The following is a 25,701-nucleotide window of genomic DNA, read 5'->3' as shown; positions in this document are numbered from 1 at the left end:
TTGATGAATTATTCATGTGGTTTTGACCAGGTTGAAAAGATGCTAATGTGCAATAATTGCAAAGTGTTGCTCCAGGACTGTCTCTGTCACTTCTCCAGAAATTGTAAATACGGTTTTTGCTAATGCTTGCAAAAGTGCATACCCTCAAAATGACAAATTATTCATGTGTGTTTGACCCAGAGAAACCCCCCCAGCAATTTAAGCTTATTTGGAAGTAATTACTTTCCTGATGTAGACACAGAGCACCTCGGATCACGGTTATGTTCACCTTAGAAAGGCAAGAAGTGTCTTATTTTCCTTTCTTTTGTGCTCCATAAAACTCTATGATCGGTGTGCAGCAACGTAAGCCAGATGTCCAACAGTAGCAGCTCATCTCTGTGATTCACGACCTTCATCAGGAGCTATCTACAGATACGTGAGCTCTTCGTTCAAGGAGCATAGCGTCGGTGTGATGGTCTGGTGTGCTTTACATTTGAGTTCAGACTAGAATGAATGTGCCTTTCAGGGTCTGGTTTGATTAAGCCATCATGCTCTCTCTGTGATCGGCCGAATGAAAGCATCCCGGTCAGATGTGAGCCGTTCTTGGCTGGAGATTTACGCCACATCTGCTCGACAGACCCTCACGTCTCTGTTTTATTTTGCAGCAGGCCATCGAGGACTTACAGTGCGAGGAGGAGAAGGTGAACCTCCTGACCAAAGAGAAAGCCAAGCTGAAGCTGCAGGCGGAGGATGTGAGTAGATCAGCAGATCACTACTGTGGTCCGGCCCACGGATAGATAAAGACATCTCGCCAATCTGCTTGATGTTCTCCTAGCTGGAGTATCTGTTGGAGCAGGAGAGGAAACAGAGGACGGATTTGGAGAAGAGCAGGCGGAGGCTGGAGGGAGACGGGAGGAACACTATGGACAACCTGACAGAGATGGGCAAGATGAGGGCCAGCCTGGAGGAGATGATCAAGAGGTGAGGAGATGTTTCACCAATGCAGATGATGATAAATTAACTGCATTTCACAGATGAATCATAGCTATCCAATGCACTTCTGAAACAGTTGTTCTATTGGCTTATGTATCCCCTTTTTTTTCTTTGTTTAGTCCAGAATTAAACAAATAAACTAGAAACTGTGATTGTAAGCAGTGTGCGAGTTGAAAATCAAATTTTATTTTTAAAATTTTTAAAATGTTATTAAATATTTATTATGTATTTGTACTTATTTTGTATTACATTTTTTATATGTATTTTATATTTATTAATTATTTTATTATTTTGAATATTTAATCTGTTTAGCTGCAGAGATCTGTAAACATTTACATTTATGCACTTAGCAGATAAAAGCAATATTAATTATGTGAATTAATTATTATTAATTATTATTCAGCATTTGAATGTGTTGTTAAACTATAAAAATAATTATCTATAAATCATATAATAATTTGTAATCTATTTAATGTATTTTACCTTAAAATGGTTTCGCTGTCAAAAATGTTATGGACGCCATATAATGTTATAATAATTAACTAAAATAAAAATGAATGATCTCTTGAAGCCGTTGATGTCTCCAAGAGAAGCTTTAAAAATGGAGCAGATAAAGCAGCACAGCAGATGTTTGGACGGCTCTTGTCTATAACATGATATCAGCTTGAAGCGCCGCTATCTCTGCTTTGAGTTAAAGGCCTCCGGGCTCCTCGAGCTGTTCAGGCTTGTTAGGATGCAGAATGGGTATTTTCTGTAGAAAGCAAAAGCTGCAGTTTCATGGAGGCCCCAATTAAATAAATAAATAATAAATATTTGAGTAATGGTGAAAGGGTTAAAAGCAGAGATAGTGTGTGCTCAATATGGAGTATGTATGAATGGAAGCTCCGCCTCTCAGTTAAAACAGCCAATCAGCTTTCAGATAGAGACTTTACCTGTTTGTTTGTTTATTGATGATTTGAAGACATACTGTATGATATTATAAATGAATCTTGATCAACAGTTTTGGAGATTTCACACTTTCTTGAAACAGAAGTCTGTTTCCACCTAAAAGAGATAATTGTGACTATTTATTGCAGCTGCCACTGAAAAAATGAAAACGCAAATGTTCAGTGGAATGGAAAATGTTTGTGAGAAAAGTGAAGTTTCTCGGGGGAGCCCTTACACAATATTTGAACTGGAGAATGCTTACGCTTTGTGAGCGAATTTAAAAGTTTTGTTTCTCAGAAGAATTTTCTTGAGCAAATGCAAAGTTCCTTGGAAAAAGGCAAAGTTTTGTTTCTTGTGGGATTGCAAACTTTTGTGAATGAACACAAAGTTTCTCAGGGATGCAAAAGTTTCTCAAGCAAACATAAAGTTTCTTGGAGAAACAAGTTTTTGTGGGACAATGTATAGTTTCTCAAGGAAATAATACTTTTAGAGCATGCTTACATTTGAGTGCAAACACAAAGTTTCTCATAAGCATTAAAAAAATTGTTGAACAAATGCAAAGTTTCTCAGTAAAAAGGCAAACATTTTCTGAGTGAAGGCAACATTTTGGGGGAATGGAAAATTCTGAGCGAACGCAGATTTTCTTGAAGGAACGGAAACATTTATTGAGCAAACAATAGTTTCTTGGGGGAACTTCATTCTTTTACTAGTGAATACTTGCATTTTGTGAGTGAATGCAAAAGTTTTATTCCTCAAAATAATTCAAATATTTCCCGAGCAAATGCAAAAGTTCTTGGTGAAAGGCAACATTTTGTGAGTAAACGCAATTTCTTAGGGGAACCCCAAATTTTGTGAATGAACACAAAGTTTCTTGGAGGAACGCAATGTTTTTGTCAGAAAACAACGTTTCATGGGCAAAAGTTTTGATTCTCGGAATAATTCAAAAGTTTCTAGAGCAAAGTTTCTTGGAGAAATGCAAATGTTTTTGTGATTTAAACTTAAAGTTTCCTGGGTAAACAATACCTTTACTAGAGAACCCTTATGTTTTGTTAGTGAAGGCATAAGTTTTGTTTCCCAGAAAAATGCAAAAGTTTCTCGAGCAAACATAACGTTTCTTGGAGGAATGCAAATGTTTTTCTGATTGAATGTAACGTTTCCTGGATAAACAATACTTTTACTAGAGCACCCTTATGTTTTGTTAGTGAAGGCAAAAGTTTTGTTTCTCAGAAGAATGCTAAATTTCTTGGGCAAACGCAAAAGTTTTGTGCAAGAACACAAAGACTCTGAAGGATAACGAATGTTTTTTTAGTGAACGCAAACTTTCTTGGAGGAATGCAAATGTTATGCCAGCAAACGTAAAAATTATAGAAATATTATTTTTTCCTCCCATTTTATATATTTTTTTCCATTACCATATTCCGGCACCATAGAAACATGTTAATGTAGATCGGAGCTGTACCTACATGCCTTATAAAAACAAAAAAATATTTGTCCAGGGTGTTACGAAGATGGCCGTCAAGTGAACTGACTTGCCTTAAAGGTTCTTTAGTTAAAACAACAACTTACAAATCACAGAGTCAATCAATGAGATTTCCAAATGGTGTTCTGGGATTGACTGGCACGTTTAATAATCTGAGACACGGGTGATGTTTATCGGACAAGGCTAGCAAACAACACAGGGCATGCCTGTTAAATTAGCCCTGTCACTCTCGCCCTCACACGCTCTCTTTCTCCGTCTGTCTTCTGTCAGGAAAGATGTGGAGATAAGCAGCACCAGCAGCCGGCTGGAGGCCGAGGAGGCGCTGAACACAGGCCTGCAGAGGAAGAATAAGGAGCTCCAGGTGAGGCCTCGTGGGAGAGCCGCAGCATTCCTGTCTTTCAGCACCGTGGGGGTCCAAGACTCTGATTTGTGAGCCAGAGATGACTAAAACATAGCTGAGGAGTTCAGGAGCTGATAACGATCTCTCTAGAGAGGGAAGGAAGGCTCCGGTTGTAACCTCACACTGCTTTTGTAAGCGGAGTCTGTTTAACCAGTGCTCTGTTGGCTCTTCTGCACGGGACTCAGAAAGTGACAGCAGAATGATATATCTGAAAAGAAAGAGAGAGTTAGCTCATGTCTGTGGCATTTAAAAGCTGTTGAAAAGCAATGTTAGTTTAACCTCTGTCAGTCCCACTTCATGTCAAGTAGGTGTGACACTCTCTCCAGATCTAAATTCATTTGGAAATGCGTGATATTAATGCATTTACAGGAATAGTTCAGCCAAAAATGAAAATGTGTTCACCCTCAGGCCATACAAGATGTAGATGAGTTTGTTTCTTCATCAGATTTGGAGAAATGTAGCATTGCATCACTTGCTCACCAAAGGATGCTCTGCAGTGAATGGGTGCCGTCAGAATGAGAGTCCAAACAGCTGATAATAACATCACAATAATCCACACCACTCCAGTCCATCAGTTAATGTTTCGAGAAGACAAAAGTTGCCTGTTTGCAAAAAACTTGTAAACGGTGCTTGATCAGTGCAGATTTCTCTCCTGATTCAGACCACTTTTTCACTGGAAGAAGCGTTATTATGGAATGTGGACTCGTTTCGTTGGATTTGTTTTTTTACAAACACGCAGCTTTTCTCTTCTCCAGATGTTAACTGATGGACTGGAGTGGTGTGATGTTTCTATCAGATGTTTAGACTCTCATTCTGACGGCACCCATTCACTGCAGAGCATCCTTTGATGAGACATTGATGCAATGCTATTTCTCCAAATCTGATGAAGAAACAAACTCATCTACATTTTGGACGACCTGAGAGTGAGCTCGTTTTCAGAGACAATATCAGGAGGAGATGGCGTACAATGGAGATATGTTTTGCCACATATCTATTTGTATTCTTAATGCATTTAAATGTATTTAATGCACATCAAATTCATGGTAATTCAGATTCCTATTGTTTCCCGAGCTTCGGTGAGGCTGAAAGTCTTGAGATGGAGAAGACAGGAGATGGTTTCTCAGCAGACTCAAGCTTGTGTAGAAAAAACAGACGCTCTTTGTCTCTCATGCTTGTCTGCTTTAATGAAGGGGAAAGCTGATCCGTGTGTTGGTGAGGGTGGACATGTTTTCACTTTCAGCCAGGCCATTCAGCACATCACACAAAGCATGCTTTATGGCTCCGTCTGCCCATTAATTACTACACCGGTGGAGACGAAGACAAATGTTACACGGAGCGCAGGGTTATTCTGTCGGGTCAGTTCAGGTCAAGTTTTGAACTGCTGGTTGGTGTTTATTAATCAGATAATGGTGATTGTTGTTCATCAGAAGATGAGCATTGTGAGATGGGCAGAGAGACAGATCATCTTAATGTGAGTCAAATGAACACAAGTGATAACATGATGTACATATTTGGCTCATGTCATGTTCAATAATCTATTTTCATTTATAAATTGGCATGCTGGAAATCTTTCCTCGAGATGGCAAAAGTCAAGTCTCTTGGTCATTATTAATATTTTAGTTTGTAACCGGGGGCAAGTTGGCTTTTAATATATATAAATAAATAAATCACTACATAAACCCATGATCAAGGTTCTCTGTCAGTTAATGGTCACATGACATGCAGGTAAACAAATAAAATATTTAATCTTTCTAATAGGTTTCATTTTGATAGTTTTAAGGTTTATTTATTATTATTATCAACTCACAATCCCCTGTTTAAGGAAACTGTGCCATAAATTCTTGAGTTAAAAAGTATATTTTGAGGTTTACATGTCATTAGTGCTCCACAGAACATATCAAATGTTTTGTGACAACATGCCCCACTAGGGACAACTATATAGGGTAAGCTTATATTAAATGATCTATCAGATAAATGTTAATGTTTTCAAGCAATTATGACACAATAAATAATTCATGCATTGCTTAATATATAAAAAGAGCATCATACATGCAATATTTGTTTTGGCGAACACATTGTAATAATTAGTAAAAATGTCATTCATACTGTGTTAATTATTAAATGTAGAAAACATGACTTGTAATAACTTGCCCCAGTAAAATATATAAAATATAAAATATAAAAATATCCCTGAAAACACACATCAGACCCGGTGGTTCAAGTGTATAGGTTCTTGCATGATGTATGTGTGGTTTTATTGTGTTAGTAATCTCCCTGCTGCTTTCTGTGTTTCTCTGTGAGCTTTACAGTCTCACATATGAGGTCAGTTTATAGTCCTGCACAAGAATGCAAGCAAACCATCATGTGAATGCTGTGGAAGAACTGTTTGCAATCAGACTTTTGATGATCGATCAGGTTCGTTCACTAAAAATGCATTGATCATTCTGTCATCTTTTACTCATTTCTGCTCAAACTTGTGTGACACAGAAGGGAAGATTATAAATAGTTTGCTGGTCACTCTTTTCCATGCAATTTGAGCAAATGAGGATTTAAAAAGGTTTAGGGCAAGTTGACAGAAAATACCCTTTGTACAGTATAAAAAAACAATACGCTTAATGAACCCTGAATGATAAGAATACCAGTGTGTGTGTGTGTGTGTGTGTGTGTGGAAGACAGGCTGAACTGCTCAGTGAGTGTGAAGGGGGTGTGGATTCCCTTCAGTCTGAGGTGAGCGTGTGTGTGTGTGTGTGTGTGTGTGTGTCAGTCAGTCTGCTTCAGTCTCTGTTGCTCATGGCTGTTCTCTCCGCTGAGGTTCTTCGCTGGCATGTGAGTTTCTGAGCTCTGCTTCTTCACTGTATTATAGTTTGCGGACATTTCTGCTTGTCTCTGCATGTGTGGAACATCAGTAGCTTGATCCGTAAAGTAACTTTTAATTCAGCTATTTTTAAATGGGAGTGTATCATTCAGGCCTTTGGGTTCAAGTTGAATCTCTTTCTGAGTGAGTGTGTTTGTGTTGGATCTGAAGTTGTCAGCATGTGTGTTATGTGTGTCCTCCAGCGATTCAGACAGACTTCCTCCCTGTGACAGAGAGAAGATCTTTCATAAGACGTTATGTGCCACAAGACATGAGGATGAGGAGTTCAGCACTGTTTTCAAACTTGCAGTCACTTCCCAGAATACATTTCCTAATGCCATGTTTTCAGCACTGTTTTTTTTTAATGGTTAATTTAACTCTTAAGGAAGTTGATTATGTTTATTAAAGAACTTGCCTGTTTTTGTCTCAGCCGTGTGCACAGAAAAGGTTCAAGGGTTTGACCCACAGTGTTTGCTTTGTGATATTTTCACAAGAATTCCAGCGTGTCCCATCTAGTTGGCCGTTCGCTCTTCCTCTGTGGTTTTTTTTACTGTGTGATTATGGTGTCACACTCATTGGAGAGCTTATCTTAGATTTGGACACATGGGAAGAACGCCAAAGGAGTGGGCTATTTTGGAAAATGGAATGTTATGCAATTATTTCAAATGTCTTTATTTCTTTAGAATGTCTTTATTATTATAAAAAAATCTCTTGATACTGAATTGATTATATTCTGTTTATTAAACCGTAAAAATATGTATGCACACTGCAAGTTTGTGGTATGTAAGATCAGCAAGTGTCAGTAAAGACATGATGCCATAAAAGATTTCGGTTTCAAATAAATGCTGCTCTTTTGGGCTTTCTATTCATCACAGAATCCTGAAAAATACATTTAGCAGTTTTCAACATTGATAATGTTATTATAATGTAATAATGTTTCTTGAGCAGCAAATGGTATCTGATGGATCATGTGACACTGAAGACAGGGGAAATGATGCTGAAAATTCAGCTTTTTTTATCAGGAATAAATTACATTTTAACAGATATTCACATACAAATCAGCTATCTGAAATAGTAAAAATATTTCACAATTTGTTCTATATTTAGATCAAATGAATAAGCCTGGGTGAGCAGAAGAGGCTTTTTTTAGAAACATCAAAAATTCCCACCAACCACAAATAGTAGTTTGTGTGTGCATACAGGTTCTGTCTTTATTCACGCATTTAAAATAAAGTTTATTTGCATTTAAGGTCAACAGAGTATGCACCAAATGATTCATTTTAGCACACTATACCAAGTATAATTGTATTTGGTTTCTCGTCCCACAGGTCCGCATTGAGGAGCTGGAGGAAGAGCTGGAGGCTGAGAGAGCCTTACGAGCAAAGGTACGACAGAAATCGAACCTAACGAGCGTCTGCTGATTGTAAATGGCCCTCAGTGACCTCACCTCCTAAACACACAAGCTTAGATCTTTGTCCAGAAATGCCAGATAAGGTTAACGTCGCCCATTAGCTTATCTGGGAGTTTGACTGATGAGGTATTTGTGGCACCTGAATGCAAACGATTACAGGACAAGGCTTTATAAAACAGAAATGCGTCAGACTAGCAAAAAGGCCATTAACCAATCTACATATTTGACTAGCATGACTGCAGTTTTCAAAGTATTGCAGCTTTTCTAGTTACAACCTGTTTTTTTTCTTCAGCAAGTATCAGAGTGTTGTGAGTTGAGCTGATAATCAAACACACTCCTGCCATATGTCGCTTTGGAACCTTGTTTTCATATTGAATGCAGCATTTTATTGCTTATTACTCACTGGTTTGTCTTATTTAATGTTAATGTGTCTGCTCAAGTTGAATTCTTTAAGTAAGGAATATTAGAAATTGGCTGTTGAATTGTTAGCATATAATGCACACCCGAGGTGGTTATCACAGTAAGTTTAACTGCTTCAAGAACACCATTATAACTTCAGTAGAGAGAAATGTGATGTAAGTTGTAAGTTGCTTTGCTTTATTACTCAAGAGCTGCCTGGAACTACTTTAGCCATGTTTTCCTAGAAAATAACTACACACCTTAGAATGATCATCAGCCAATCAGATTCAAGCATTCACCAAGCATTTAAGCACTTACGAACAATTCTAAGAAAAGAATCTGAATTGTGTGACTGTGAGAAGATGTTCAATAAGAAGTTGCAATAACCCCCCTTTTTTTGTTTTTATTCAGTGGTGGAAGTTAGCTTCCTTACATTAATTACATATTATTAATACTTTGAAGCAGTACTGGCTGCATCTACCGTATTTTTTGGACTATAAGTCGCACCTGAGTATAAGTTGCATCAGTCCAAAAATACGTCATGATGAGAAAAAAAATATATATATAAGTCGCACTGAACTATAAGTCGCATTTATTTAGAACCAAGAACCAAGAGAAAACATTACCGTCTCCAGCCGCCAGAGGGCGCTCTATGTGTTCAGTGTAGACTACAGGAGAACTGAGCAGCATAGAGCGCCCTCTGGTGGCTGGAGACGGTAATGTTTTCTCTTGGTTCATGTCAAATTAATTTTGATAAATAAGTCGCACCTGACTATAAGTCGCAGGACCAGCCAAACTATGAAAAAAAGTGTGACTTATAGTCCGGAAAATATGGTAGTTTAAATCTCAAGATTTTGAATTAATTATAAAATAGCACAGTAACCGAGATCTGAAGGATTGTAAATGTTGTATTCGACTGTTATGACTGGTATCACTACACATAGCAAAACTCTGTTGAGTCACATGTGCTGCCATCAACCCTGAACTAAAGTTCAATTCAGAATCTACTCAAAAGAACGATTTGTTGGTGAAGGCCTGACCTCGGCGTGGAAATGAGTGAATTGTGCTGGACGGCCGATGCTGAGCGGATCTGACGGGTATCAGCTCTCAGCAGGAGTCAGGGCTGATGTGGACGGAGTCTGGAATTGGTTTGAGTTGTGTTCGGGGCAGAGACGTCTCTGCTTAAGGATAAATCATCTGCACCTGGAATAACAGATCAGCCCAGGGTTATCCAGCCTTATCACCGCCCAGCTCCTGCCAGTCACACTCTTCAAGCCGTGTGTCAGCGTATAAAAGCATTCAGCATGATACATGCACTGAAGACCTCACTCTTTATGTGTACTGTGTACTTACTGTGTAGTTGATGCATCACACTGATGCTCATTTGCATGCACTAGATCTTTGACCTCTGTCATCCACGTGACCAGAAATCACCAACACTTGAAAGAAAACATGATTTAATGCTTTTCGCTGCAGTTTATGGTCAATGTGAGAGTGTTAAGGCTGAACATTCAGCAAGAAAATGGTAACGCTTTATTCTGAAAGTCCACTTTAGATATTCTACTAACTATAAGTAACTTGCAACTCCAAGTTAACTAGACATTTCTAATGTAATAAAGGGTAACTAAGAAAAAAGTTTAGTATTGCTATTACCAGTACAATACAAGAGCAATTCCCACTTGCATGCCATGCACGCAATAATTATGCAAAATAATAATTATGATGAAAAAGGACATGCACTCATGTGTTCACGTTGTCTATGATCTCTTTCATATATAGTGCCTTAATATTATAAAATACCAGTACTACAGATTGATTTGTGACATCCACACACCCCTTTTACATCACATCTTGTGTATCGTCTAGCATTACAAATTCTCCATACATCTTAGTTTGATCTGTCCTATGGTGTGAACTCATAAATATGATATTTCCGACTCCTTGAAGGCTGTTTAATCCCATTTCTTTCCCGTTGGAAGTTATTAATTTGCATTCATCCGTTTCTAGGCGGCGATGCCTGTACATGTCCTGAAATAAAAACACTGTACCCGATGCATTTGCAGACTTGATGTCTTTAGGAAGCGATGGCTTGACTCCAGCTCTCGAGACAGAAACCTGTTAAAGGTCACGTTATTCAGCACTGTGATCTTCTGCTGGAAGCTACAGAACGCCTCATAAAGCTGAGCGGGAGTATTGTCTGATGGAGTGACATGGCCCGTGGCTGTGGATGTGAAGGTGTCTTCGTGTTGGGTGGCGAGCGTGAGAGTCAAGCATGGACATGTGTGCGTTTATCACATGTCTGCCTCCACAGACCCCCGGAGGATCGACACAGACGTGCCATTGTTCTCTCAGATAGCATCGGACGCACCGCGTTATATTCCAGAGGTTTCCACAGAGGAATTCAAGCCCTCATCTACTGCAAACACACACGCCATGAGCACACGTGCGTCCTGACACATATACAGTATCTCCATTAGACCGAGCATATACAGCCTCTACATACCTTATGATAAGTTCTGGAAAGTTTTCAGTGTGAGTGCATTTACATATACTTTCTGCTTCATCGGCACTTCCACAAATGCACCTTAAAACAGAGAATTAAATAGTGCATGCATGCATGAAAAAAAAAAAAAAAGGAATATCATCCTTAGTATTTTTGACTTGTTTTCCAGTACACGTCTAAACATCTTTAAATCAGGCTACATTTACTGGAGATGCAAAATGAAGATATGAAGTCGGAGAAACTAAACAAAATGAAATGAGTTTATGCTTAAAACTGGAAGGAAATTACGTCAATGGAGAATTAAAACTTTATCTATAGATAGATAGTAGGGGTGTAACGGTTCACAAAATTCACGGTTCGGTTCGGTTCAATACACTGATGTCACGGTTCGGTTCGGTACGGTTCGGTACGTTTTAGATACAGCAAAAAGAAAAAATTGGCAGATAAATTTCCTTGATTTTTTAAAAAATGTTTTATTTATTAAAACTAACAAAGTATGTGTTTTTTTTTACATTGAACAATGATGGAGCTATTCTTTACCCATCTTCTATGGTGTTTTCTTAGCAGCATACTGTATAAAACAAAAATAGCTCCTTATAAATTTTTTTTTAAAAATTAAATGTAATATTGTTGTAGTGGTTATGAACAAATACAAAGATGTAACTCTTTTTATATGGAACTCTATAACTCTTTATATTTAGTGTGTTTTTACTCAATTGGTTCTCTATTTGGGCTTATGTTTTTTGGAACAAAGCAGGAATTACGGTCTGTCTGAAATGGGCTCGTGAAGGAATATTGTAATGGGGCTCAATTACATTAAGCATGTTCTTAAAACCTGCGTTTTCCACTACAGAGTAAGGTCTCATATCCGCGGCTGTAACGTAAATGCACCATTCGCTGCGGTGATGTCCGTATACGGAGCCCGGGACGTCACCTGTAGGAGAAAAAAAAGCAATCCGTGGCGACGGTTTTGCAATCCGTCCCCTCAGTTTATAAACCGTACTCACGAATTCATAAACTGTTCACTCGATTTAACAAATCGTGCCCACGGATTAACAAACCGTGCCCACGAATTTCCAATCCGTGCACTTAGATTTTGTAAACCGTACCCTCGGTTTTTGAATCCGTACCCACGAATTCATAATCCGTGCGCACGCTTTCGCAATCCGTTCCCTCGGATTTGTAAACCGTACTCACGGATTCATGCAGCAAACTCCTACGTGTTAACATACAGTTTTATTGAATATTATTATGTGGAATAGGTTTACAGCAAAGTGTCTTAAGTGATTCTCTATCAAGTGTAGTACGAGGTGGAATACAAAGATTTAATAAGAAAGATGCGCATTAAAATCTTGTTCAATTGCTGATAATCTATAATAGCACTTGATTATTATTGTGCAATAAACCTGGCATTGTGACTGACTCTGGAGTAATTTTTTCCTCTTTTGTAAGTTATTTTGGATAAAAGATTCTTATGCATAACCTGTTTAATAATATATAATAATGATACAAATAAAAATAAAGTTATTTTTTATAATTTTAATTTGTAGGCTAAATAAATGAGTACAAGACAGTAAAAATATTTGTCATAAAATAATTTGTGAATTGCTTTATTTTTAAATAACCTTTGGACAGTTTTGGAAATGCTTGTGTACAATTCTTTCTTAACATGAAGACTTATTTTTGTGATTTTATTATACTAAGCTCCACCCACCTCACCCCACCTGCCGGAGTTAGATGCATGTTTCACTGTTAAGTGTAAAATGCGTGTCAGTTTTCAAATCCGAGGGAACGGATTGCGAAAGCGTGCGCACGGATTATGAATTCGTGAGTACGGATTCAAAAACCGAGGGTACGGTTTACACAATCTAAACGCACGGACTGGGAATTCGTGGGCACGGTTTGTTAATCCTGGGTACGATTTGTTAAACCGAGTGAACAGTTTATTAATTCATGAGCACGGTTTATAAACTGAGGGGACGGATTGCAAAACCGTCGCCACGGATTGATGTTTTTTCTCTCCTACAGGTGACGTGCGGGGCTCCGTACCGAGCCTTCAGCGCGTACTGAGTGAGCGAGCGCCTGACTGAGTAGCCTAACATAAACATATAAGTTGGTGTTTTTTTTTCTTCGGGGGTGTCAGGGGCATTGCCTGTTACGTCGTTTGGGTTATTGGGCTACCTTGTTGAACGCATAACATTATATTTAACACACCTTTTTTATTTTCCAAATTTAATTAATTAGTCCAACGAACCGTTCGGTACATAATGCGTACCGCGTACCGAACCGAAAGCCTCGTACCGAACGGTTCAATACGAATACGCGTATCGTTACACCCCTAATAGATAGATATTGATTATTATATATTGACATCTGTTCTTGTTTTACTCATAAACTCTTTTGATCAGTCTTTCATAAAACAAGACTTCATTTCATTACACTTTTACAGTCAATCTATCTTGGTTTCTGAATCTTTAGAAACTTGTACTGGAAAATGAGACAAAAATAAATAAAATAAAATAAACCGCTCTCAAACTGTAATTTGCAGACTGAAAATCACACTTTTTAAATATTTCCAAGACTTTGGGAATACTGTATATACCATAACTATATCTAATCTAATCTATAAATGGCATTTTTAAAGACACAAGCACACATTTCAAGAATTGAAATGATAAAGAAATAGATGTATTTTCCTAAATTAATTCAAAATAAACTTATTTGGACACTCAGCCTTCATCTTACATAATTATTGATCATGTCTAATGTTAACAGATAGTTGTTTTATTTGATAGCCTTTATTGCTACTGTCCCGTCTGTGATTGCTCTCACCTCGTGTGCATATATTTATCCTCATTCTCTTCATTTGATGTGACGCTGCGGACGATTATATCTCAAACAGCTGGAGAATAAATGAAGAAACCTGTTTTTGCATTCAAGATATGCTTTGATGTATTGTAGCATGCATAAACAAATGTCTTGTTTGTTCATTTTAATAAGCATCTGTTGAACAGCAGTGAGGTTTTTTATTGCTGTTCAGCAATGAACGAGGCTCTAGATTTGAAAACGAACAGGCCTTCATGTGTGTGCTGTTAAAGTGTTATTGTTTTTGATCGGTACCCTCTGTAATGTGACGATCCAGACACTATAAGGTCTAGACTAGACTCTGTTATGGTTGTTTCTAATCACTTCCCCTCATCTTTCATCTGCCCTGCTTTAACTCTACATACACACTCATGTCCTGACCTGCATGTGGATCGTCTCTATAACATCTCTGTTTAAAGCATGTTGATTTATTATCTGTACCTGTATTTATTGCATATGCAATCTGGAACATGTTGTATGATGATGAGGAGTATTGAACTCTAAGTGTGTGTTTGGAGGTAATTGTACGGTGTTTTCCGCAGGTGGAGAAGCAGCGTGCTGATTTGAGCCGTGAACTGGACGACCTGACGGACAAACTGGAGGAAGCAGGAGGAGCCACGGCCTCTCAGGTATGAAAACACTGGTTAGGACTGTTTATAGCCACATTAATGACAACAGTTGTTGTTTAATCAAATTTAATTGCATATTCTTTGTAATTACATGCTTCGGATACTCTCCTGTTCAGTTTACCAGATTGTTTTTATTTTTATTTCTAAAGGCAGATATTGGAATTCATAAGCAAATACAATAATAATAATAATAATAATAATAATAATAATAATAATAATAATTTATTAGAATATGAAATTGACAGTGTTTTATGCTATGCTGTTCAAAAGCTTTTTAAGAAGCCTATTTTGCTTTTGTATATATTTATTTGATAAAAAAAGAAGAAGAAACAGTACAAACAGTAAAAAAAATTCTAAAATATTATTACAATTTAAAATAGCTGTTTTCTATATGGATATATTGTAAAATGGAATTTATTACTTTGAACAAAACTGATTTTTTTTAGCATCACTACTCCAGTCTTCAGTGTCACATGATTTTTCAGAAATCATTCTGATATTTCTGCTCAACAAACATTTCTGATTGTTATCAATGCTGAAAACCGCTTCATATTTTTTTGTGAACTCTGTGTTTATACATATTAGGATTCTTTGATGAATAGAAAGTTCAAAACAGCAGCATTTACAGTATTTGAAATAGAAGTCTTTTGTAACAAATGTTTTTACTGTCACTTTTGATCAATTTAACGTGTCCTTAATGAACAAAAGTGTTCATTTCTTAAACTTACTGACCTTAAACTATTGAACGAGGGTGTACAATGCTGTGTCGTAGATGGAGATGAATAAGAAGCGTGAGCTGGAGCTGCAGCGTCTGCGGCGGGAGCTGGAGGAGTCGTCGGTGCAGGCGGAGGCAGTGGCCGCAGCGCTGAGGAAGCGTCACAGTGATGCTCTGTCCGAGCTGGGAGAACAGTGCGAGAGCCTGCAGAGAACCAGAGCCAAACTGGAGAAAGAGAAACAGAGTCTGAGGCTGGAGGTGGACGATCTGGCGGCTTCGCTGGACACGCTGCAGAAAGCCAAGGTCAGTTCTGAACACGCTCGGTCCCTCAGGAGAGCGTTTGCTGCTGCAGATGTACAGCGCTCAGACTCTCCACCGAAAAACACATTAAAAGACATCTAGGAGAACTTATCTTGACAAGTTGCATTGCTTTGCTGGTTTTAAAGGAACTTAGGGATATGTCAGCTGTTAAACCAGCTGCACAAGTTTGGCCAGGCTGGAAGACTATTTTAAAGGAATAGTTCAGCCAAAAATTAAAAAAAAATGTGCTCACCCTCAGGCCATCCGAGATGTGTGAGATGTAGTCGTTTCTTCATCAAATTTGGAGAAATGTAGCATTGCATCAGTGTCTCTTCAATGGATGCTCTGCAGTGAATGGGTGCCGTCAGAACGAGAGTCCAAACAGCTGATAAAAGCATCTCAATGATCCACAAGTAAACCACAGCACTCCAGTCCACCTATTAACGTCTTGTGAAACCAAAAGCTGAAATAAATCTATCACTTAAGCGTTTTTAACTCAAATATGAGTCCGTAATAACCCTCAAGTGTTCTCTCTCACATCAAAATCCACCCATGCATTGGTTTAGAGCTGTAAATGTTGCTTGATCTGTGCAGATTTCTCTCCTGATTCAGACTAGATAACCTTTTCAATGGAGGATGTGTTTTTATGGATTATAGACTCTGAATGATGTATTTGGTTCTTACAAATGCACAACTTTTGACTTCACAAGATGTTAATTGCTGGACTGGAGTGGTGTGGATTATTGTGATGTTTTTATCAGCTGTTTGGACTCTCATTCTGACGGCACCCATTCACTGCTGTGGATCCATTGCTGAGCAAGTGATGCAATGCTACATTTCTCCAAATCTATTTTGGTTTTGTTTTGGTTTAGATTTGGTTCTTTGTGCTAAAGAAATAAATGTCTACCGCATTTTAAAAAAAATAATAATAATTGAATCGGTGTATCATTGCGGTAGAATCTGCTTGATCTCGTCTCAGGCCTTTCATTAGGTTTGCGAAAAATGAACAGATAAACCACGCTGGCTCACTGATCAAAGCTAATGTCATGTTGTATGATAATTTGTGACATCAGGCATCGACTGACACTCAGATGAGAAAACTAGAGGAGCTGCTCTGTGACGCCAACACTAGGAATGAAGACCTGCAGAAAACTGTGAACGAGGTTACAGCAGCCAAGAACAGACTCACAGGTGACTGAGGAAGATCTCACAGTAATACCTGAGCTTCAAAAGTTTGTTTCAAAATGTTATTTTGAGTTTTGAAAATATTCCACAATTTTCCACTCTTTTACTCATAAAATAAATGCATCAACTAATTAAAAGAGACTAATTTTAAAACATTTAAAACTCTATATAAAAACTTTTGAACAGTTGAGTTTTAAAAGATGTAATTTTAATAAACTCATAATTAGAGAATTGATTTTTTTTTTTTATTGCAACCTTATATCTTGTATTTGCCAATTACGACTACTGTATGTCTTTTAAACATGGCTTAATGTCTTGCAGTTGCACTTGCAACTTCACATATAATGCAATTATATCTCAAAATTACCCATTTTATTTTTTTACACCATTATTGTATGTACTTTAATTTATATTTTCAGCTAAATTGATTTGCAATTGCTAGTCAGAAGCAGATGATTTTAGAAAGAGGGGACATTTTCATTCCGATTTGATTGGATAACAATTTGGACACGCCCCTGAGTGCAAGATGAGTCATCGACATTTTCACAGAGCATAAAGACTCAATGGACCGAATGTAGACAGGAAGTGATGTGAGTTGACTATTGGCTCAAACAAGTCTCTAAATGTTATGTTTAAAATACCTTTAGATCTGCTTTGTCCACTTTCAGTGTAGCCTCAGAGGAAACACACACAAACTAAATCCACAAACCACTCCAGATTTGATTTCATGGGCTGTTTAATCTGGTTCAACAGTTGTTAACTGGACTTACACGTTTCAAAATGTTTTAAAAGTATTCAAACTTGCCTTTGCAGCTGAAAACAACGAGCTGACGAGGCAGATGGAGGAGATGGAGAACAAGGGCAGCCACCTGAGCCGATCGAAAGCCCTGCTGATATCCCAACATGAGGAGCTCAAGAAACAGTTTGATGAGGAGGTCAAGGTGTGTGCGGTTTACCAGCCAGACTTGTGTTGCAGTGATGTTTGTGAGTGATTGAGTCACGGTTCCCTCTGTCGTCAGGCTAAAGCGCTGCTGGGAAGCAGTCTGTCTGCGCTGCGGCAGGAGAGCGACACGCTGAAGGAGCAGCTGGAGGAGGAGCAGGAGAGCAAACAGGAGCTGCAGCGCCTCGTCTCCAAACTCAACAGTGACGTCACACACTGGAGGAGCCGCCAGGAGGCTGATGCCATCCAGCACAGCGACGAGCTGGAAGAAGCCAAGTATGCATTAATGGTGTAAAAGGATGTTCTTTGCTGTTCCTGTAACAAAGAAACAATATCAAGGGGATACAAGGGGAATATAGATGGGAACAGGGAAGAGTCGCACGATTTAGGGAAAAAATTATAATTTTTCTCTTTAAAAATGGTTGGCTGGGAGTGCCAGAAAATTGCAATTATTTATCAATATGGCTGTAAAATAAATACTGCGTGTATATATATATATATATATATATATATATATATATATATATAGATAGATAGATAGATAGATAGATAGATAGATAGATAGTTAGATAGATATAGATAGATAGATAGATATAAAGATCAAGTGGTAGAGCATTAGCATGCGTTAGCAGCGCAAGGTTGTGGGTTTGATTCCCAGGGAACACATGTTAGGTAAAAAATGTTAGCCTGAATGCACTATAAGTTGCTTTGGATAAAAGTGGGTGCTAAATGCATCAATTTATAATTTATAAAAACTGAATTAAAGACAAAAAAAACTGCTTGCGTGTAAATGAACACAGTGCTGCCCTTCGGTCTGAAACCCATTGTGCATATATTTATTTATTTATAATTAAATTGGAAAATTTGCAATTTGATATTTGCAATAAGTCATATCATGACTTTGGTTTTATTTTAATGAATTGTGCAGTCCTAGTATAGGATTGGATGTTCAGAACATTAAATATGAATCTCAATTCCATGTTTTGCTATCCATGATCAGGCAATCCATGTTACGTTCATACTGGTTTTCAGAGCCACAGTGGATTGGATTGCTCTGATCCAGAAACACACTTTTCCAGATTACCAAACACAGGGTACCAGCTCTAATTAATTAGCATGCGTTAATTAAAGGGTTTCAGTTTACAGTTTAATAATCCCCTTTCATTTCAATTTCATCTGATGCACAACAAATCAATAAAAACAATCAAATATTTGGTCACACTATATTTCAAGGTCCAATTCTGCTGTATGTAGGATTTTGACTCTACTAAAGCATAAAAATACCATAATATGTTTGCAGATATTTAAGAAACATGCTAAGTTAACTTGTTTATCTAAAAAAAAAACAAAAAAAACAATGCTACAGTCAGTTATTCTCCTTTGAAAATGTGCGTTGTTTCGGAATGACGGTCTTTGTTTTGGTCTGTCTGACTCCGCCCACTGCCAGTTTACCCAAATGTATTTCGACATCCCGGGATGCCAGCTGGTGGAAAACAGTGTATTTAATTTCATTCATAGTCAAGTGAGCTTGTTCCTGTTTGTGTCCTCAATCTGGAAACATGCGTGTGTGTAACATCTGAGGAGGAGATATTCATGAAATAAGGGATGCAATTATTATACAGTGAACCACTTTTGACTAGTTCCTCTCTAAAGATTGCTAATATACAGTCATAACAGTTCAAATTAACTAAATATATTATTTTTGTTTGATAATTACAATCTAATTATTACTATACTGAAAGGCTTAATAGATATTCTATTTCAATCTTTATCTGATTTATTATTGCAACGGTTAAACAAATCCAGCACAAAACGCTGCATATATACACTATATAAAAAATCCACCCTGAATCTGCTCTTCTGCCGAGATTTTCTGAATCAGATTGATCCCAATCTAAAATGTTTTAAACAACACATGCTGAATGTCTGCTCCAGATCCGGACCAAAAATCCAGTTTCTTCTGAACGACACATTTTCAAGATTTGATTCGTTCCACTAGCCGAAAATGTGGGTCCAAATTGCTCTTCTGTAGTTGGTGTCGAGTTCCCCGGCATGTTCAGACAGAGTGTGTCCTTTGCAGGAAGAAGCTGTTGGCTCGTCTGCAGGAGGCCGAGGAGGCGGCGGAGGCCACACAGGCCAAGTGCTCCAGTCTGGAGAAAACCAAGCAGAGACTGCAGGGAGAGGTGGAGGAGCTGTGTGTGGATCTGGAGAAGGTCTGAGCCCTTCACAGACGAACACACGACACACGACACACACGAATATGAAACCTACCGATGCATCAGTCAGCACCAGAAATAAAAGCACGCTGGTGAAACATCTACTGCTATCGAATTAATTTGTAAACCACTTATATATTTTCTGCACTCATGCACAAATAACAGTGCACACTGTAAAAAAGCAACTGGGAAAAATGTATACTTCAGCACTGCTTGATGCAATATTAGCTGGTCTTTCTTGAAACACCACTAGCTCAGCTGTTAACTGGTTTTCTGAACATCGGGAGGTTTTGATGACTGTTCCTCCTGCAGGCGAACAATGTGGCTGCAGTGCTGGATAAGAAGCAGCGGATGCTGGACAAGCAGCTGAGCGACTGGAGGCAGAAGTGTGAGGAGCTGCTGTCGGAGGTGGAGAGCTGTCAGAAGGAGAGCAGACAACACGCCGCGGAGCTCTTCAAGCTCAAAACCACCTACGAGGAGTCCGTGGAGCAGAGCGAGGCTCTCCGCAGGGAAAACAAGGCCTTACAGGGTAACGCTGACACGTCTGTCATCCGTTTATTTCAAACCTTCTGTGAAGATGCATGTGTGAAGGCCTGTAGAAACATGACAGAGCTCGTATAAACCCAGATTACAGTCAGACCGAGCCAGGGTGATGTGGGCCCGTCAGGCTCCATCTGTCATCATAGGTTTGGTTTGAATGGCTGTGGTTTTCAGACCGTAATTAGCCGAGGAAGGCAGTCCAACAGAAACAAGCTGACTCAATAATGGACGGAGAGAACGATGCTTCAGAATTCTCCCAAAATAAGGTAACTCTGTATCATTGTGTGGCGTTTCAGAGGAGATCGCCGATCTTACCGACCAGCTGTCAGATGGAGGGAAGAGTGTCCATGAGCTTCAGAAAATGAAGAAGAAAATCGAAATGGAGAAAGAAGAGCTGCAGGCATCGCTGGAGGAGTCAGAGGCAGCGTTAGAGGTCTGGAAAAATATTCAGGTTTCTCTCTCACCAAAACTGTGATACGAGTACAGATACACATTCCTGCTGGAGTCAGTTAGATCATCTTCTTATTTGAAGAAATTCATACTTTTACACATCAGGAATAATTTCAATGGATCATAAGTGAGTGGAAAGATATTTATAACGTTACAAAAGATTACTATTTCAAAGAAATGATGTTCTTTTGAACTTTCTGTTTATCAAAGAATCCTGAAAAGTGAAATGTATCTCAGTTTCCACAGAAATATTCAGCAGCTCAAATGGGTTCAACACTGATAATAATCAGAAATGTTTCTTGAGCAGTAAATCATCATATTTTCATGATTTCTGAAGATCATGTGACACTGAAGACTGGAGGAATGATGCTGAAAATACAGCTGTGCATCACAAAAATAAATTACATTTTAGAATATATTCACATAGAAAACAGCTATTTTAAATTGTAATGTTATTTTAAAAATTTGAATCTACCTGCCTTGGTGAACAGAACTGATTTCTTTCAGCTTATGATCAAAATAGCATTTGTAAAGTACGATTTTATTTATTTAAAAAATAAAAAAATAATTTTATTCAAATATAATTTCCTATTTATGTATATCATTTTAATCAGAAAGACTGATTTCAACTGACTAGGTGTTCAGAAACACTAGCATGCACTAAAGAGCAAATGATCTAAAAGTAAAGAGCAAAAAGCACGCTGAATTATTGAATCACCAGGATGTGTACCAGTGAGTCCCCTGAGTAAAAATGACAGATTCCTGTCAGGCTTGCCGTGTTTTAACTCAAGAAGTGTTCACCTTCTGGCTCAGGTTGATGATAAATGGAGTATTTTTTCAAATGATGTCATGACGTCGGCCGCTGACCCCGTGACCTCTGCTTGTGTGGTCTGAGGACCGTCTAGCTGACAGCGCTGATGGATGATGCTCATGCAGACGGAGGAGCGCTGCTTTACAGGCGGAACTCATTCAGAGACTCTTGATATGTTCATTAGCCACTTGAAGCTGTAGATTTTAGAATTTAATCATTATATTGATTTTTTTTTTTTTTAAACCTATTAAAGTATAGCCAGTGGCTAAGAGGAATTACTGTAGCAATATTACTGAGATTTCTTTTTTTTTGACTTATTGACTTTGGCAATTAAAATGTGCAGCATATGAAATGTAATTGGCAGCGGTGAAGTTATCATAGATTTTACTGACTAAATTGTGGACTTGGCATACTGGATTTTATTGTACTGTATTTATTTATTTTTGCTTTTATTTGCATTAGCCTAAACATTTTCACATGAATCTATATTATTTCCAAAACGTGAAATACTGCTTTGCATTGCTGCCTGTAAACTTCCCGGTGAAAAGTGAAAAGCGTGTGTTTCTGAGAGTCCAGAGAGGAGTCAGATGTGTTGTCTGTGTGTGTTTGTGTAGGCCGAGGAGACGAAGGTTCTGCGTCTTCAGCTGGAAGTGTCTCAGGCTAAAGCAGACATGGAGCGCAGACTGCAGGAGAAAGAAGAGGAGTTTGAGGCCACCAGGTTTGATCAGAGCCTCCTAGTTCGGACAAACTTGCTGATATGCCCTCTTTGGAGAAATGCCTCTGATAAACCATCTTCTGCTTTGAATCAGTGTTGTCCTGTTCAGTCTTTCAACTCTTCTGTTTTTCCACCTCGTCCTTTGCTTCCTGCTTCTATCTAACATGGGATAACTGCTATGGTACAGTAAGTAACTGTTCTGGCTTCTGTAATATTGCAACTTTCTTCCAAATCTGTCTTCTTCTATATCTTTGCTTGCACTGTATTCCGAGCGTGATTCATGTTTAACTTTGAATGACTTCATTTTGTTTTTCAGTATTTCATATTTTAAACAACAACACAGACTAAAACATTTTAATTATGAATTTGAGTAATTTATTTGTTTGTTTGTTCCGTATTTTTTTTATAGATATTATTATATTATATATAAATGTATATTATATAATATTGTTTGTGTGAATTCGTTCGGCCGTGACAGCCAGTGTTTTTGTTTTTTAATAATAAAGTTAATATCTAACATGTGGAGCAGCAGCTTGAAACCTACCATGTTTTTTTCTGTTTTTGGGTTTACATAATTCAAGGTCTCCTACAGAATTTTATTTTTGCATCTTAAAGCATCCTGAAATAGTTTGCTGGTCTTATCTGGTTTAGGCTGGACTCCCAGTCTGACCAATTTACTACCCGTTCAGTTTAGTTCAGTTCAAATCAAAAGCAGCTTCCCCAAAAATTGTTTGTTTCAATGCTACAATTCTCTAAAGTTCTAAGTCCAGACTGGGAGAGCAAGACCAGCAAGACCAGCAAGCCAGCTCAGACTGGTTTAAAACATGCTTTAATCAGTTATTGTAAAGACAAACATTTCCGAAGCGTCCAGTTCAAGCATGCAATGTTACGTTGGTTTCAGGAAGAGCCACCAGAGGGCGCTGGAGTCTCTGCAGGCCAGTCTGGATGTGGAGGTGAAGGCGCGCACGGAGGCGGCCCGGCTCAAGAAGAAAGTGGAGAGTGATGTGAATGAGCTGGAGGTGCAGGTGGACCAGCTGAACAAGAACAACACAGAGCTGATGAAGAGCGTGAAGAAGCTGCAGCAGCAGATCAAGGTGCGTCTCGCGCTCACGCTGCAGAACATGCTGATGACGTGTGTGTGCTCCATGCTCTGTGTGTCTCCTGCAGGAGCTCCAGGCTCAGCTGGAGGAGGAGGCGCGCGTGCAGGAGGAGCTGAGGGAGGAGCAGACGCTGCTGGAGCGCCGCTGCACTCTGCTGGTCACCGAGGGCGAGGAGAGCCGCGCTGCGCTGGAGGCGGCTGAGAGACTGCGCAAGAGCCTGGAGACAGAGCTGCACGAGACCACAGAGAAATACAACACACTCGACAGCCAGGTGCTGACACAACACACCACACTCACCTGAGCCTTCATCACAAGCGCCGCGATTATTTGACATCACGCTCATCAGGATGATTCGTTTCAGAATCGTTGTGTTCTCCGTGGCTCCCTTGCAGTGCATTCACAAACTCTCAGTCAGAAATGAACAAGGCCAAAGTAAACTAAAAAAAAAAAAAAAAGTCACATAATGTAAACATTAACTTATAAAATATTAGTTTGCCAAGGCAGCATTTCATTTAGTTTAATTTGTGCTGAAATAAAAGGGAATAAAATTAAACAGACATATTTCGAAAATGACTAAAAATGACAAAAACAGAAACAATTCTGCGATAAACTGAAGCGTTTCGGAATATTTCAACCAAGCAGATGAATGAGATATATATTCAACATTAACGTTATATTAAAACATATCTTTACAGTGTGTTAGCTGCGCTGTGAATAAGCTCTCTCCTGTAACAGTGTTTAAATATATATTTAATTCATGCAGGCATTGTTTTGATGATTGATCATTGCTGTCACTTTTGAGTCCTCTCGCCCAGCTCCACTTCCTGCTGTTGTGTTTTGAGTGGGATTCTTTGGCAAAAAATCTATCAATAAATGCTAAATGATACTACTATTGTTATCATGAATTCTTTTGGCCACAATAATTAGTGAAAATCTGATACAATATCTTCATTTCCAGGGCAAATAAAAAAACATACATTTCTAACAACCTAAAACCTTCTGTGTCATTCATTAAGGTTTTTTTTTTTTTTTTTTTTTTTTTACAGAACTATTTCTGCAGTGCCATTTTTTAAAGAATTATATCAGTGCAAGAAACATTTATCATTTGTTTATATGCAAATGATGTCCAACATTTCTCATTTTCATTTAGTTTAACTAAATAACTAAAAGTAAAATTGAAATAAACATGAATTAAAACTCTATAGACAAAAAAAAAAAAAAAAAAAAATATATATATATATATATATATATATATATATATATATATATATATATAGATATAAAAACAGTAAAAAAAAAATCGAATTCAAGAATTATAGTAGCAGATGAAACAGATCATTTAAATAGACACATGATGCCCTTGTATACGGTCAAGCTGCTAACGTGGAGCTGTGTGCTGTGTGAAGTGAACAGAGCTGTTCTGTGCTCTCAGATGCAGACTGTGTCCAGCGGGAAGCGGAAGCTGGAAGTGGACGTTCAGCAGATGACGCAGGAGCACGAGGAGCTGCAGGCCGAACTCAGATCAGCCAACGACAAGGCCAAGAAGTCTGCATGTGAGGTACAGACACACACACACACACACAGCGCTGAGAGACAGGCCTGATGGGGTGGAGTGTGACGCTGTGCTGCTGGTCTGCAGACGGCCCGTGTGCTGGAGGAGCTGCGTGTGGAGCAGGAGCACATCATGCATCTGGAGCGCGTCAAGAAGAGCCTGGAGCTCCAGATGAAGGACATGAGCGGCAGACTGGAGGAAGCTGAGCAGATGGCCATGAAGGGAGGGAAGAAGATCATTCAGAAGCTGGAGGGACGGGTAAACCTCATTAACCTGATGAGCAGGGCTGGGACATCAGCATCAGCACTTACCATATCAGAAGATATAAAGGATAAGGATAAACTCTATTTGTCCCCCAAATGAAATTTGTCTGGGGCAAAGTGCTACAATAAAAAATAAAAACAGATAAAAAAAACCCCAAAACATTAAAATACAACAATATATAAGTCTAAGATGTAAAATACATACAGTGCAAAATACCAAATACTATTTTAAGCATTATTTTTGGTAGAATTCAGCATTTTTATCAAGGCAGGAACAAATTAAAGCTTCAGTCTATTCGTTTTACACATTGGCGTTCTTAGTCTGGATGTTTCGAGTCAGTATTGATAATTATTGATATTGATGACTATATTAATTATGCATTATTGAGGAAGAAAATGCTCTCCATGAGTTTGTTAGAGCTTGAAGATTATGGTAATTAAGAACCTTTCATTTAGCGCCTCATGAAACCAGTT

At 38.4% G+C, this 25,701-nt stretch overlaps 1 protein-coding gene across 1 annotated transcript in view; it reads left to right on the top strand.

Moving 5' to 3' along the window:
* The window catches only part of LOC127969325 (myosin-16), a 48,343-nt gene that overhangs the window by 16,043 nt on the left and 6,599 nt on the right, over positions 1-25,701 (top strand). The window contains exons 6-22 of the mRNA XM_052571198.1: positions 645-731; positions 815-960; positions 3,650-3,740; positions 7,962-8,018; positions 14,354-14,440; positions 15,213-15,458; positions 16,529-16,646; positions 17,454-17,581; positions 17,660-17,856; positions 19,661-19,793; positions 20,109-20,325; positions 20,633-20,769; positions 22,212-22,315; positions 23,214-23,406; positions 23,480-23,683; positions 24,845-24,970; positions 25,052-25,222. Coding sequence (XP_052427158.1) covers positions 645-731; positions 815-960; positions 3,650-3,740; positions 7,962-8,018; positions 14,354-14,440; positions 15,213-15,458; positions 16,529-16,646; positions 17,454-17,581; positions 17,660-17,856; positions 19,661-19,793; positions 20,109-20,325; positions 20,633-20,769; positions 22,212-22,315; positions 23,214-23,406; positions 23,480-23,683; positions 24,845-24,970; positions 25,052-25,222 — 2,442 coding nt within the window. The remainder of the gene's footprint in view (positions 1-644; positions 732-814; positions 961-3,649; positions 3,741-7,961; positions 8,019-14,353; positions 14,441-15,212; positions 15,459-16,528; positions 16,647-17,453; positions 17,582-17,659; positions 17,857-19,660; positions 19,794-20,108; positions 20,326-20,632; positions 20,770-22,211; positions 22,316-23,213; positions 23,407-23,479; positions 23,684-24,844; positions 24,971-25,051; positions 25,223-25,701) is intronic.

The sequence above is a fragment of the Carassius gibelio genome, chromosome B12 (genome assembly GCF_023724105.1).
Source record: "Carassius gibelio isolate Cgi1373 ecotype wild population from Czech Republic chromosome B12, carGib1.2-hapl.c, whole genome shotgun sequence".
Lineage (NCBI taxonomy): Eukaryota > Metazoa > Chordata > Actinopteri > Cypriniformes > Cyprinidae > Carassius > Carassius gibelio.
Note: the sequence above shows the minus strand (reverse complement) of the source record. Positions and strands in the feature narration are given on the sequence as shown.